At 32.0% G+C, this 15,895-nt stretch overlaps 1 protein-coding gene across 2 annotated transcripts; it reads right to left on the bottom strand.

The window, feature by feature from the left end:
• Positions 1–8,482: 8,482 nt before the first annotated feature.
• On the bottom strand, positions 8,483–10,963 carry LOC130445791 (putative nuclease HARBI1). 2 transcript variants are annotated; one of them, XM_056781665.1, is made up of 3 exons: positions 10,624–10,963; positions 10,360–10,568; positions 8,483–9,678 (listed from the first exon to the last, which is right to left on the bottom strand). In XM_056781665.1, exons 2-3 carry the CDS (start codon positions 10,363–10,365, stop codon positions 8,914–8,916), a joined length of 771 nt encoding a protein of 256 aa, XP_056637643.1. In that variant the 5' UTR covers positions 10,366–10,568; positions 10,624–10,963; the 3' UTR covers positions 8,483–8,913. The 2 variants fall into 2 exon arrangements, with proteins under 2 accessions (XP_056637643.1, XP_056637642.1); XM_056781664.1 differs by having other exon boundaries at positions 10,360–10,963.
• Positions 10,964–15,895: the final 4,932 nt, after the last annotated feature.

Below are 15,895 nucleotides of genomic sequence, written 5' to 3' on the forward strand. Positions count from 1 at the left end.
ATTTCTTTGGACTTTGAATGTCTGTTTTTACAATCACTGGCAGCTGCAGAAGAATTTGTAATGTCTTTTAAAACAGTAGACGCGTTTCTTTTTCCTTCTGTTTGTAAAATTACTTGTGCCGCGATAACAATTACTTCTTCGTCGTCAGATGCGCGAACTCCTTCAGTATTTCTTCTCTTTGTTCTTTCGCTAGATTCGGTAAAAGATTTGGTAGGTCGTCCAGGCCTTTGATGCGTGTATACGGGGATCTCAAATGTTCCTTCCAACCAAGAATTATTGGCCGCCAAAAAGTTTTCAAGTATTCTATGCGCCCGAGACCACCTCTTTATCAAATCACATTTAAAATACGAAAACTTCTTTTTAAACATATTTTTATGTTCTTCTGTGTCCCCGTAACACACGGGTAAATAATTTTCTAAATCTTTAATTTTTTCATTTATCGATAATGAATGTTGCTCGTTCATTTTATCGAAGAGGTATTTACAAGTCAATATTTTCACCCCCGAGCAGCCAGGTGAACCTATAACAATAAAAAAATAATATTAACACAAAAACATAAAATCTGATATTTTCCTATTTCTGTCAAAAAAATTTCAAACTCGTTTATTTTTAAAACTAGCAAAAACTAGCAGCTGATTGTTTTCTTTATAAGACTTTATACTATATAATGAAATCAAAAATGTAACTCGGAAAGGTGCGGAAGTAAAGTTTTTTTTTGATTGAAAATGAAAAATAAAGAAAAAACATTTCTAAAAAAGGGTATTATTGACGGCTCATTAAATCATTTTTTCAAAATATATTCAATACAATTTCATATTAATTTAATAAAGGCTTACCTGTATTATTGGTATCCATCACTTAAACCAGCAAATATGACACGACACATAAAATATTCACCGAAGAAAATGATATACGAAAAGGGCGTCAAGAACTTTCACGTGCAGTAAGTGCGACAATCAAGTTTCGACTAGTAATGCAATGCGCTCGCGCAGTCTAAGGATGTAGGTGGGGTTGGCTATTGTTCGTCAGGTAGTCTACTATTCCAGGAAAAAAATTGTTTGTCACTAGTCGATTATTGGAATTTCGACTTATGTCCGCCTAATTCCTATAAATCTACGTATGTGCGGCGATGGTTATACGACATCTTTCCCAGATTTGACTATATCGGAAATAAAAATAAAGTCATACCAAGTAATTCGAAAGTCGATGTTATTTTTCAAACAAATAGTGGTCAAATTTTTGTGTTTCATGATCAAGCATATTAAATCGAATTCAATGATGGATTTAAGAAAATTTTGAATAGAGGTCGAGTTAGCGATCGTTTTTTGGGGCTTCCGAAAAATCCTACCGATATTCTTTAGATCTGAAAGTGTATAATTTTGGGAAATAAAACAATCAAGTATTGAGCAGTCGTTTTATTTACATTATCTTTTAAAATATATATACTTATATATATATATATATATATATATATATATATATATATATATATATATATATATATATAGAGTAAGTTTGAAGTATACATTATTTATAAGTTTAGTCAATTTGCAGTATTACAGAATAAAAAAAAATAAATTTTATACAAATATAATTTATGGAATAAAAAAAATTAAAAACTATCATAAATCACTATCATCTTCATTATCAGCGACAAATCTGCAAATTTGGTTTTCCAAACGATGAAGATTTCTATCACATTGTTCTATCTGTGTTCGCTATATGTTAACATAACCTTGTAAGTAAGCGTATGAGGTAATAAATTTTGATTTGCAAATTCTAAAATACTATTAACATTTTTACAAATTTCTTTAATGGAGTGGAGGAACAAAAACCATTATCTGAAACAAACTAATTTCTATAATGACTCCACGGCAATGTATCAAATGATGAAGTAATTGACGTTTATAGTAACCCACACTGTATGCTATATATTTTTGATACTTTAAAGTTTTTTTTGTTACATGATTACACTTCTCTAGCATTGATTTGAAATCACCATAAATTACAAATGGACATTTTTGTTTATATACATAATTTTTAAAATGAACAAAATCGTATTCTGGAAATGACATTTTATTCTCATTAATTTCAGCACACAAAAGTGAATGTTTTCTCAATTTTTCTTCGTTTAAAAAATAATTGAGACATCTATCACAGATGAATTGTTTCCTTTTTGTTTTAGAATTTTGACTGGGAACAAGTCTAGATAAATGTTTTATCCAAACATAGTGATATTTAATTTCGTCATCATCATCACCATCATTATCATCTTCTTCTACTTCATTATCATGAGCTTTTCGATAATATTTATTTTGTACAATAAGCAAATTAACATGACGTTCTACTTTATTATTAGTTAATCTTACTGGACAAACAATAAAAGATGTGCTACTTTTTCCTTTTAATTCTAAAGCATATAAGTTAATTGAAATATTATTCATTTTCTCAAATTTTCTAATATCATTAATTTAATAATTTAATAGTAAATATGTGAATTGTTTATTATTTTTTGCTGGATATAAAGAGCTGACTACGCTCCAAAAGAAACATGCTTGATAATTATTTTTAACATTGATACAAGCATGTTTCTTTCCAATTTGTTCGGCTAATTTAATATAAGATGTACCATTTCTCATTTAAAATTTATTAATAGCAACTTCTAATGAAATAATTTCAGATAAAGCCCATCCACTATCCTTTTCCTGAAATTCTGACAATTTATTAAAAATATAATCCACTACATGTTCTTTAAACCAATAAAACAAATCTGTGCTCGAATCAATGATAAAATTTGGAGTATTGAAATATTTTCTATCAACAATTTCTTCATCATTTGTCATTTTTATAAAATCTGCTCAAAAAGTAGTATGTACTTTAAGCATCGGCATTGAAAGTAAACACTTTTTTTAAAGGAAACTGCAACCTCTTTTAATGTAATGTTTTCCCCCAGCGGTATGTATAAATTGAAGGAAGTGGAAAATTGATTAAGAAAAAAAAACATCACCTTTTTAACTGTTTTTTGGTCTATTATAGAAAATATTGGTTTCCTGTAAAGATAAAATGTATGATTTATCTCAAACTTTGTAAAATTATTCAAATGTTATAATTTAAAGTGTTTGTATCTACTTTGCTCACGATAATAAAATATTTAAAAAAAAAAAATAGTCGTGCGCATGATCAAAAAAATTTTCTGTGTCGCCGGCGGAGTTCCTAACGCTCGTATCACATACTGTAAATTAAAATGTCGATGAAAATCCTCCCGTCCTTATTACATCTTCTTTATATGCATACTATATAAACAATGCCCTTTGATCGATGAAAATCCTACAAATAGCAGCGGAGATACAATGAAGTAGTGTCCTTATGACATCGTACATACTGTATACAATACCGTTTGTTTGATGAAAATCCAACCAGCGGTGCAACATACTTTATGTACACACTGTATATATTAAAAAAAATGCCGATGACTCAGGAACCCACTCCGCCCCGCTTAAATACACAATTCTATACATCACTGTCTTAACGGTGGAATCGATAAGGTCGGCTAACGTCAAAAATGATATATCTCATCTTCTTGTAGATAGTGTAAATAGTAGTATTGAACATTTAATCATTAAACTCAAAAATAATTTACATTTAGTAGTAGCTTATAACAAACCATTGAACAGATTAAAAAATCTTGATATTTTTAATCTCTGTTCAATATCAAATAAAGTTTTAATAATGGGAGATCTGAACGCACGACATCAAGAGTGGAACAGTTCGGGAGCGAATAGGAATGGTAATACTCTTAAGGAATCGATAGAGGACAATGGTCTTTGCATTTATTATACTGATAAACCAACACATTTTCCTTTCAACGGCAGTACTCCAAGTACAATAGATATCATAGTCTCTAAAAATTTTACCGAAATCGAAAATTTAGGGACACTTCAAGAGCTAACATCTGATCACGATCCTATACTTCAACAGATTGGTTCAAATACCGTTTTCATATCAATAAAACTGTTCAAATCAATTCAAAAATTAATTGCTCAAGTGATATAGATAGAGAAATAGTACTTTTAGAACATTCCATGAAAGAAGCTAGGAACAAAACTACAAAATTAATTAAAGTAAAGTAAATTGTGAAAACGATAAACTACCTAACGATATTCTAAACATGATAAAAGTTAAAAATAAATTAAGAAAATCATGGCAAAAATATAGGCTAACGACTGACAAAGACAAACTGCTAGATTTGGGAAAAGAAATAAATGAAAAAAGCAGAGAATTTCGCAATAAAAAATGGACAGATTTATTAAAACAACTTAATGCCGCCGATAACTCACTTTGGAAAATTACAAAAAGACTAAAAAGAACATTTAAACCTATACCTGCATTCGAACACAAGGAAGAGGTATATTTAGACGATTCCGAGAAAGGTACGCTCCTAGGTAGGCATTATGAAAAAATCTTTAAAATAAACCATAAAACTAACACTGAATACGAACGAACAATAGAAAAGGGAAATTCCCAAATGGTAAATACCAATATAGAAATTAGTAAAAAGGATTTATCTAGGTACATTTCGTCTCCTATAGAAATTAAACAAACTATAAACAGATTACCCAACAATAAAGCACCGGGACCTGACCAGCTGGACACAATTCTTTATAAAAATTTACCATTTAAAGCTTTGGTTCAAATAACTTACATAGTAAACGCAATATTAAAATTTCAACACTATCCACAAACTTTAAAAAATTCAATTATAGTACCAATACCGAAACCTGGCAAAAACCCGAAATCTTTAGATAGCTACCGCCCTATATCGTTAATCAATATTCTTGCTAAAATTATAGATAAAATAATACTACATCGAATACTAAACATCGAAAATAAGTTGAAATTAATTCATAACGAACAGTTCGGATTTAGGAAAGGTCACTCCACCATAGCTCAAATAATTCGACTAGCTCATTACGCAAAAGAAAATTTCAGGAATAAAATGAACACAGTAGTAGTAGCATTAGATATGGAAAAGGCATTCGATACCGTCTGGATAGAGGGACTTACGTACAAAATGATGTCTGCTGGTTACCCCATTGAAATCGTGAAACTAATTTACTCATATCTCAAAGATAGGAATTTTCATGTTAAAATGAACAACACAATAAACGGTCCGTTCAAAACAGAAGCAGGGGTTCCGCAGGGCTCCTCCTTATCCCCTCACTTGTATACTATTATGACACATGAATTTCCAATGAATGATATCATACAAACAGCCTTATACGCAGACGATACTTGTTTGTATAAGGGATCATTCATTGCGGAAATAGAAATAGCAAATAGAAAAATCGATATTCATATGAATAGAGTAGTAGTACCATATTTGAATGAAAATAAACTTAAATTAAATCCCCAAAAAACCGAACAAATCATTCTAACTAGAAAACATACGAATAACAAAATAAGATCAAAATTGAAAATTGAAAATAATACTAATACGCCCAAGGCATCTATAACATACTTAGGTTTTCATATAGATAAAAGATTAAATTATCATACACATATTAACAACCTCGTAAATAAAGCTAATAACGCAATAAGAAAATTATATCCACTATTAAATAAAGACAGTTGCCTGAGTATAGAGAACAAACTACTTTTGTATAAACAAGCAATCAGACCAATCTTAACATACGGTTACCAAGTATTTTGTTCAGCTCCAGATACACTATTCATTAAGCTTCAACGGATCCAAAACAAATGTTTAAGACTTGCACTAGGAAAAGGCCGCTATAGTAGAATCGCTGATCTCCACGAGGAAGCGAATATCGAGGAGATCCAAAACTTTATTGTTCAGAATTCAAATAAATTTTACAAAGATAAATTGACGTCACCATTAGTACAAAATGTGACTGAGAAAAGAGCCAGAGATAACCCCAATCTGAAACATGGTCTACTTCATGATAAACTACCTTTATTTCTAGAATAAAGATAGGAACACAGTAAACATAATCATATAAATAACCTTGTTTTTTGTATAATTTTTCAAGGACACTAATCGTAATTGTAGAGCTACCTGAAAATTCTGAAATTCAACTCATTACCGTTATTTTCAAAGAAATCATAAACATCTGATAATGACAATAGGAAATATCAAGGAGCAGATGGAAATGTCAAATCAAATCAATCAAGATGAATAACAGATGGTAAATAGTGCGGTACACCAGCCTAGGCGCGTGAGACCTCTTCATGAAGAGAAGGCACATGCTGAAACGTGAGAGAAGACTTAACATTGTTTATTACTGTATATTTTCATTTGTTATTTCATGTACTGTACATATTTAATTTTATAAATAAAGTTTTTGGTATTTGGTATTTTGGTTGGTTCTCGTTCGATCACCGCAGTCAAGCAGTGTCGGGTGCGGTTAGTACTTTGATGGGTGACCGCTTGGGAACACCGCATGCTGTTGCCTTGTTTTTTTCTACTTAATGCTTGTAATTATCATTTCGTAAAACAATGTTTTTAGTTATTTCTCATTATTTTGAAGTAAATTCATTACACCCGATATGCAACTGTTGCAGTTCACTGCAAGTATTTGTACATATCTATATAGAGTATATCTTTTTATAGAGCCGGCAACGCCGTACATTTCTTTAATTCGTTTTCGAGGCGACATCGGCTAGGGTCAGGTAACCAGTATAATAAATGACTCGAAACTAGAAACTTCTTTTGTTTACAACCTAAATATCAAGTAATTCACAACGGTCCTTAGAGATAAAATAATTAAATTTAACATACACTCGATTGATTGGAAATCTTTCACTTCGAGTATCACCATTTTTGGTCCGTTCGCAGCCAGATGAAACAGCAACATTTTTGGACCTTTCGCAGCCGGGTGAAACAGCAAATAAATTGTGATAATCAACTTCAATTTACGCATAATAGTTGCGTCTACACAACGTGCATTTGGTTTGGTATTGTTCCAATCTGCCGAATAACAAACACAACTCGCTTGTCGCAACCAGCTATCACATAAAACTACAAGGTCAGTGCTTTCCTATTTTTTGCTGACTCCTTTATGTTTACGATTTTATGCATGCCTTAGATCTGAGCGGAAAACAATACTGTTTTTTGTAACAAATTTTATTCAATTCAGGCATTTTTTCTAAAACTTGAAATAAATAAACACAAAATGTCGAACCTTCGAGAACTTTTGATAAAAAGAGCATCTATTAAAGGGAGCTTAACTCGTTTTAAAAATTTTTATGACAAATTAGATACCGACAATCCAGATATACTTCAGTTAGAAATACGTTTAAATAAATTAGAAATTAATTGGGAACAATTTTGCGAAATTCAAAGTGAAATTGAGGTACTTGAAGATAATTTCGAGACTGAAAATTTAGAAAGACAAAATTTTGAAGATGAATACTATAATTGCATATCTCTTGCCAAAGGTTTAATTGATTCAAACAGACAGGAAATTCGTAAATCATCATCATCATCATCTGGCAGTTCGTTACGTTTAAATAAATTAAGTAACGTTAAGCTACCTACTATAAATTTACCATGTTTTGACGGAAATTACAGTCAGTGGCTTTATTTTAAAGATACATTTAAATCAATAATTCACAACAATTCGGACATATCTGAAATTCAAAAATTTCATTATTTGCGCTTATCATTGAAGGGCGAGGCAGCAGACATAATACATTCCTTGGAAATATCCGCAGCAAATTATGATATCGCTTGGAAGCTACTCACAGAAAGATTCGAAAATAAAGTTCTTTTAGTTAATAACCATGTAAAAGCCATTTTTAATTTTCCCGCGGTAAACAAAGAATCATATTTCGCCTTACGACAGCTATTTGACGGTTTCATTAAGCATACAAGAGCATTAGAAGTTCTTGAACAACCCGTAAAACATTGAGATACGTTATTAATATACATAATTTCAAATAAACTAGACTCCAATACGCGCCGCGATTGGGAGAAAAAACAAAGGGCTGAAACTTTACCGTCGCTCACTGAATTAACGACATTTTTAAGAGAAAAATGCCTATTTCTGGAAAGGATATCACCATCAACGTCATATGATAAAAATATAAAATCGAAAGCTTTCATATCAAATGAAAACTTAACGTGTAGTCTATGTAAAATGAATCATCAACTGCAAATTTGCCCAGAATTTATTAAACTAAAGCGGGATTTACATTTATGAGTACTCGGATCCGAGTTACCCTACTTGGAGACAAACTCTGAAATGTAAATGTTTACTTGTACAGTGTTCCCACTTGGATACGAGTTAGTATCAAGTAGAGCGCAAACCGAGTCCTGTCTCCAAGTAAACGTGGTTATTGAGAGTTAAAATGGCGGAAACTAAATTTTCGGCGGAACAGATGGAACAATTTATTGATATTTATCGATCTTTTGATTGTTTATGGGATGTGAAGTGTAAAGAATACCGTGACATTAACAAAAGAAATAACGCTTATGAAGCAATGGCGAATATTATGAACATTACCATAGAACAAGTGAAGAAAAAAATAAATAACATTCGTTCCACGTACCTTCAGGAAAAGAAAAAAGTCGATATATCAAAATCTACAGGTAAAAAAACCAGTTAAGCAATATTTTCTTTTCTTTAATACAATAATAATAAAAGCAAAGATAGAACTTGTTTGCATTTTTATTTACAGGGTCTGGTACGGAGGATATTTACACACCAAATTTATCTTGGTTTGGTAGTATGACTTTTTTGGATGATGTCACTACGCAGAGAAAGACAAATTCCACGCCATCAGTTGTAAAATGCGTGAGTTCATAAATGAAAGTCATTATTTAGTGTTTAGTCATTTATTAATAAGTAACAATAAATTATTTTCATATGTTGAAAAATCAAAATCAAATAATTTCTAAATATGTTTCCACTGAAAATCAATTTGGCCTTCATTATAAAAATATTCTGCAAATTCGTTACGTATTGAATGCGCGACTTCACTCGCATTGTTACTTCCTTGATGAGCTATTCCTCTCATACTTGTTGGAATATCTTCAAGCTCGTAATTTAGGGTAACCTCTTGGCATTGTTTTTTTAAGAAGTTATGTAAGACACATGCGGTTAAAACGATTTTATCAATAGTTTCTACTTTTAGACAAATTGGTTTTCTAAATATTCGAAAACGTGATGTCAAAATACCAAAGGCATTTTCTACTACTCTACGTGCACGACAGAGTCGGTAATTAAAAACTTTCTGTTTTGCATTAAGAGGCCTGCTCCTTGGAAATGGTTTTAGAAGATTCTTTGAAAGAGCAAATGCCTCATCCCCTAGCATAACATACGGTACTGGCTTAATGCGATTTGGTAAGCATTTATCAGGTGGTAGATTTAAAGTGGCTTCTTGCAATGCTCGATTTAATGTACAATTTTTGAAGATACCTCCATCTGATATACGTCCATTGCAACCAACATCAATATACAAAAAATTATAGTTTGCGTCTGTTAAAGCGAATAACACTATACTATGTGTGCCCTTGTAATTGAAATAGTAGGATCCTGCATTGGGCGGTGCTTCTATTACAATATGTTTGCCGTCTATAGCACCAATGGTATATGGAAAATTCCACTTATTTTCAAATTCCTTGGCAATTTTTTCCCACTCGCCTTTTGTGCAAGGAAACTAGAAATAAATGTATACATTAATTTACAAATTTAATTATTTTAGGTGAAAAAATGAACAAATAAAGAACACAATACAACAATCACACAAGAAACTCCCCGAAGTACCAATTCGAAATCACAGTGTGGTAAACGAGCTCGTCGCCAAGAAACAAATGTAGATAGAGGGTTAGAAGATGCCGTAAATAGTCTAAGTGCAATATGTAAGGAAGATTCGACGGAATTTGATAAGTTTGGAGAGAGCGCCGCGGCACAGCTTAAAGAAATGCCTTTAGAAGATGCGTTGCAACTACAATTGGACATTCAGCAGCTCATCACACATAGAAGATTAAAGATATTGAATCGGCGCAAAATATCCAGTAAAAATAATTCAAATAGGACAGTTTCCCCAGGCTTGACATCTCCTTTTTCTCCAGAAGAATATAATATACCGACACCTTCTTCCAGTCATTCTACTCAGTCAACCTATTCAGCATCACTTGACAACGTCACATATCGTGGGAGTAACGCAATTTTTGAAGCAATGGAAAGTGCCAGTATTACGGAAGACTATTTATCCATCTAATGATTTTTGTAAATTAAAAGATGTTAGAAATTAAGAATTAATATAAAAAAAAGTTGTGAAAAATGTTTGGTTATAATAAATATATAAAATAAGTGCAACCTCTTATTAAATACATACCTTCATATACTGGGGCTGCAACACTTCATATACATATTTACATACTTGAGGAACAAATTGAGGAACTTATTGTGGAAGCTGATAGTCTGGTCAGATATTCTAATGACCTATAGCTATCTCCAGTTGCAAGAAATCTTAATTGCAAGGCTTAATTCAGAACTTATAGCACTTCGTAAATGTGTATTCTGTTTTTTTATATAAGGGGAAACCTAAAATTAAATAAATAATAATTGCTAGGTCATGTATACCCAATCATTCTCTTACCTTTATATGTAACATACAAAATGTTTCGTAGTCCATCCGCATGAAATTCTTAAAATCTATCCCGTCTTGGGTTAACAAATCTTTTAGCAGCTTTTCTTCAATTCCAAGTCTGTGGCGCTCTTGTAAATGTTGTTTAACCCAAATAGTTCTATTTCGTTTAAGTTTGTCATATTCTTTCCTCTTTTTAAACACCATAAACAATACTAAAGTTACAGCGGCACGTTTTTTTCTTGAAGGAGCCATTTTTAAACACAAAAAGATTTGAATTTACTCGGACGTAATGTAAACGATTGAACTCAACTCACAAATATAACTCGGATCCGAGTACTCGTAAATGTAAATACCGCTTAACACCAAATAAACGATTCAATGTAGTTAAAGAGCATCGTCTTTGTACTAATTGCCTAAAGTCTAACCACAAAAATGCTGATTGTCGCAGTAACTCGAACTGTAAAGGTTGTCAAAAGCGTCATCATAGTTTATTACACTTCGAAAATATACAGGGTGAGTCAAATGCACCAACAACAAGCCGACAAACTAATTCGAGGGAAAACAAATCTGAAAATCAAACTGTAGTAGTTCATACAAGTGTAAATACGAGTCATATTCTATCTACAGCACTAATCAAGGTACTAGATGTATACGGAAATGCTCATATATGTCGCGAGTTACGTCAATGAACATTGTTTATTAAGCTTTATTGTATAACGCCGACGAGGCACTTTGTAAAACATATAAATATTGTAAACTTGTAATAGTATCAGATTTTGTTTTGTCAATGTATTGAATAAACGTTTCTCAACGTGTAATTCGTTTTTAAAAAACGCCTTCTCGAAGTTCAGTAACGTAATTGGCACAGTCAGTAGAATATTTCGGAAATTTAACGTATCGCACGGGAAATTTTTCGTTTCAACGATTAACCGAAATATTCGAATTTGTGTTCGGAAACTGTGAATTCGAGTGCATATCGAAGAACTGCAGATAGTTCGAGTGGACATCGAGCAATTCCGGCGGTTCCAGTGGACGACACCAGTGAAGAACTTCAGAAGAGCTAGAAAACGAGGACCACGATTTTCCTGGGCTAAGAACTAACATCGTTCCAACCTTTAGGACCCCTAGAATATGATAGTTTTAGTTGTAACGTAAGTGCTCATTATTATTTCCTTTTTCCACATCCAATAATTCAGTAGTTATATAAATATATAATCGTTAGTATATTTTGATGAGCGAATTTGAAGTAGAAAACATAAGTATATTATTTGAAAGCATTTTAAGTTTTCGACCAAGCGAGGATAAAAATTTTGAAAATAGTTCTAGTGAAAATAGTTTAGAAAATATAGATTTAAAAATGACTACATCAGGTACGAACTACCAACTACTTAAATTATATTTAGATTCAATTCCAAATTTTGATGGAAACCCTCATACGCTTAATATATTCATAGGTAATTGTGAAAGTTTTATTTCTGCGTTTGCTAGTAATTCAGATAATGCGTTAAACACATTTTTACTTAGAGCTATTATTGGAAAATTAACAGGTAGAGCTCAAATATTAATTGGTTCGCGCACAGAATTAAAAACATGGGACGAAATCAAACAAGCTTTAAATTTAAGTTTTGGAGATCAACGAGACATTGACTGTTTAGTTCAAGATCTCATTAACCTAAAACCATTTAAGAATGAAACCCCTTATAATTTTGGTATGCGATGCCAAGATTCTAGGAGCCTCATTATTTCTAAATTAAACACTACATTTAGACTCAAGTGAAAAACGCTTACATCTCAGAAACTACGATAATTTAGCTTTAAAAACTTTTGTTCGTGGTTTACCTTTACCTATACAAACTAACATACGTTTACGATCACCTGACAGTCTAGAAAAGGCAATGAGCTTAGTTGTAGAAGAAGAAAACTTTTTGTACTCTACCCAAAGATCAAGTAATTTGAATTCAAATGTGTCATTCAAACCTAGTTTGAGAGTTACACCTACTAGAACACAAAATATCAACCATTATCCCACAAATCATAACAATGTACAACCATTTCAACCACCCCGTCCAATAATTCCACCTAATTTAATAACTCATCCTCCAGCATCATACCCATCAAGGTATATACAACATTCTCCTATAAATCCGTCTTACAGTAATTGGCGTCCAAATAACAATTATCCAACTCAACGTCATCCATTTTTCACAAACCAAAACTACAACCCGATACAAAGACCCTCACAACCACCACAGAATTTCAATCAACCTCAAAATATTCGTCCTAATAATCCGCAATATAATCTTCCAAATAATTCACAAGCTTTCAAACCAGAACCAATGGATATCTCTTCAGGAAATACTGTACTTAAATCCCATTCGAGACCCACATTCACATCTGCAGAACTTTTTAATCAATCTGTAGACAATTCTAATTATCATGATCAATTTTATTCGGAAAATCCAAACTATTATGAAAATATCGACGACGCTGATATAAACAATTATTATACACAGGAAACAGAACATTCTTATGTAGATAATCCTACGAATTCCAAAGATTTTTACACAGATGCTCACATTACAGAAATATCAAATAATCAGACTCAGGATTTTCATACTCTCACGAGCCCAAGCAAGGTAACTTAATATATGTGAACGCATTAAAAACAAATCTGCCATTTATACAAATTCCAGAAATAAATTCAAAATTTTTAGTTGACACAGGAAGCTCAAAGTCACTTATAAATCCGAAACTAGCTTATAAATTTTATGCGAATTATATATTTAATGAAAATTTTAATATTCAAACTGCTCATAATATTAGTTATCACGACGAGGTAGCGTATATTCCATTGTTCAATATTTTTAATTTACAAGAGTTTCACAAATTTTATCTTTTCAAGTTTAGTGAAAAATTTGATGGAATCATAGGCATAGATTTACTTAAACAATTAAATGCTAGTGTTAACCTCAGTAAAAAGCAAATTATTACTCCTAATACAATTATTCCTCTAATATTTGGTACAGACGCAGATAATAATATAAAAAGTTATTCTCTAATAATACCAGGTCATACTCAAGAAGTTGTAAAATTACCAGTTAATCATAAAAATGGCATTGGAATATTAAATTACGAAAAGTTAGGTAATGGCCTTGAAACTCCAAAAGCATTAGTAACTATAGTCAATAATTTTGCAATAACCACAATATTAAATTCAAATGAGAACCCTGCCAAGCTGGATATTCATGAACCTTTTAACATTGAACCCTTGAATTTAGTCGAAGTAAATTTTTTAGACAAATTAGAAGTAGAATCAGAAATAAACTTAGGTAATTCCAATGATAATAAGTTGAAAGAAAATTTGAAAAATATAAGATTAGATCATTGCAATACAGAAGAAAAGGAAGCGTTAAGAAAACTTTGTTATGAATATAGAGATATTTTTTATTGCGAAGGTATTCCTTTAAGTTTTACTAACGATATCAAACATAAAATTAAGTTAACCGACGATAGTCCAATATACACTAAATCTTATCGGTTCCCGGAAATTCATCGAGAGGAAGTGAAAAAACAAATAAGAAAAATGCTGCACGAAGGTATTATAGAAGAATCTACTTCACCGTTTTCTGCACCCATTTGGATCGTACCAAAACGATCAGATGCTTCCGGCAAGAAAAAATGGAGATTGGTAATAGATTACCACAAACTAAATGAAAAAACAATTCAAAAACGTTATCCAATCCCAAGAATAAGTGAGATTATGGACAGACTAGGGAGAGCTAACTATTTTACATCCTTGGATTTAGTTAGTGGCTTCCACCAAATCGAAGTTGACCCCGAAGACGTACCCAAAACTGCCTTTAGTACCCCCCAAGGTCACTTTCAATTCAAGAGAATGCCTTTTGGACTCAAGAATGCCCCATCCACATTTCAAAGCGTAATGGACAATGTATTACGAGGACTTACTGACGAAACCTGTATCGTTTACCTTGACATCCTAATTTACAGTATTTCTCTTCAAGAACACATACAAAGAGTTGAACAAATATTTGACAGACTGAGAAAATTTAACTTAAAGATACAACTTGACAAATCCGAATTCCTTCAAAAATCAATAGTATACTTAGGTGATATAATTACCCCCGAAAGTGTAAAACCTAATCCTGAGAAAATTTCTGTAATCAAAAACTTCCCGATTCCCAAAACCCAAACCGAAATCAAAAGTTTCCTTGGACTTCTTGGATATTACCGCCGTTTCATAGCAAATTTTGCCAAACTGACCAAACCCATGACTAAATGCTTGAAAAAAGGAATGCGAATAATTCATGACTAAGGAATTCATAGACTCTTTTCAAAATTGCAAAGAAATTTTAACAAACGATGCTATATTACAATATCCAGACTTTTCCAAACCAATGATTCTAACAACCGATAGTAGTAACTATTCCCTTGGAGCAGTATTATCACAAGGTACCGTTCCAAATGACAAACCTATAGCTTACGCCTCACGAACCCTGAACGATTCAGAAATCAATTACTCTACGATTGAAAAGGAATGACTTGCAATCGTATGGGCTTGCAAACACTTTCGACCCTATTTGTACGGACGACAATTTCACATATATACTGACCACAAACCCCTAACCTGGCTTTTCAAGTTGAAAGAACCCAACTCAAAATTAGTGAGATGGCGTTTGAAATTAGAAGAATACGACTATAAAATATTTTACAAACGCGGATCTTCAAATGTTGTGTCTGACTGTCTAAGTAGAATACAAATTAACGCTTTAGAAACTGATTCAATTATTAATAACCCCGGTGACACGAATGACGAAATTTTAGAATTCTTACGAGATTTCGAAAACTCTTTAGAACAAGAAAACAATTCTATCAATGAACGAAATCAATCAAAAGTAAATATTATCTCAGACGTAGAAATACCGCCTCCTAAAAATACCACTAATATACCTCCAAATTTACGAGACGAACTCAAAACACCTGAACCTAACTGGACGAAACCTTCTACCCCTAAATCCAATTCCTCAACTATTCATTCAGCTTTTGAAACCACTAACCAAGGAATTCCTATATTAGATGAAATTATTAATAACAAAGTTCACCAAATTTTAGTATATCCAAATTTATATCAAAAACTAGACATCTCTCACGATACATACGAAAATCACAAGATTACGAAAGTTAAAATTCCAGAAAATGACAACGAACGTTTTATATTCGAATTTTTAGTAGAAAACACAGATCTTAACAACACATTCTATCT

Source organism: Diorhabda sublineata, chromosome 6 (assembly GCF_026230105.1).
Source record: "Diorhabda sublineata isolate icDioSubl1.1 chromosome 6, icDioSubl1.1, whole genome shotgun sequence".
In the NCBI taxonomy this organism is placed as follows: Eukaryota; Metazoa; Arthropoda; class Insecta; order Coleoptera; family Chrysomelidae; genus Diorhabda; species Diorhabda sublineata.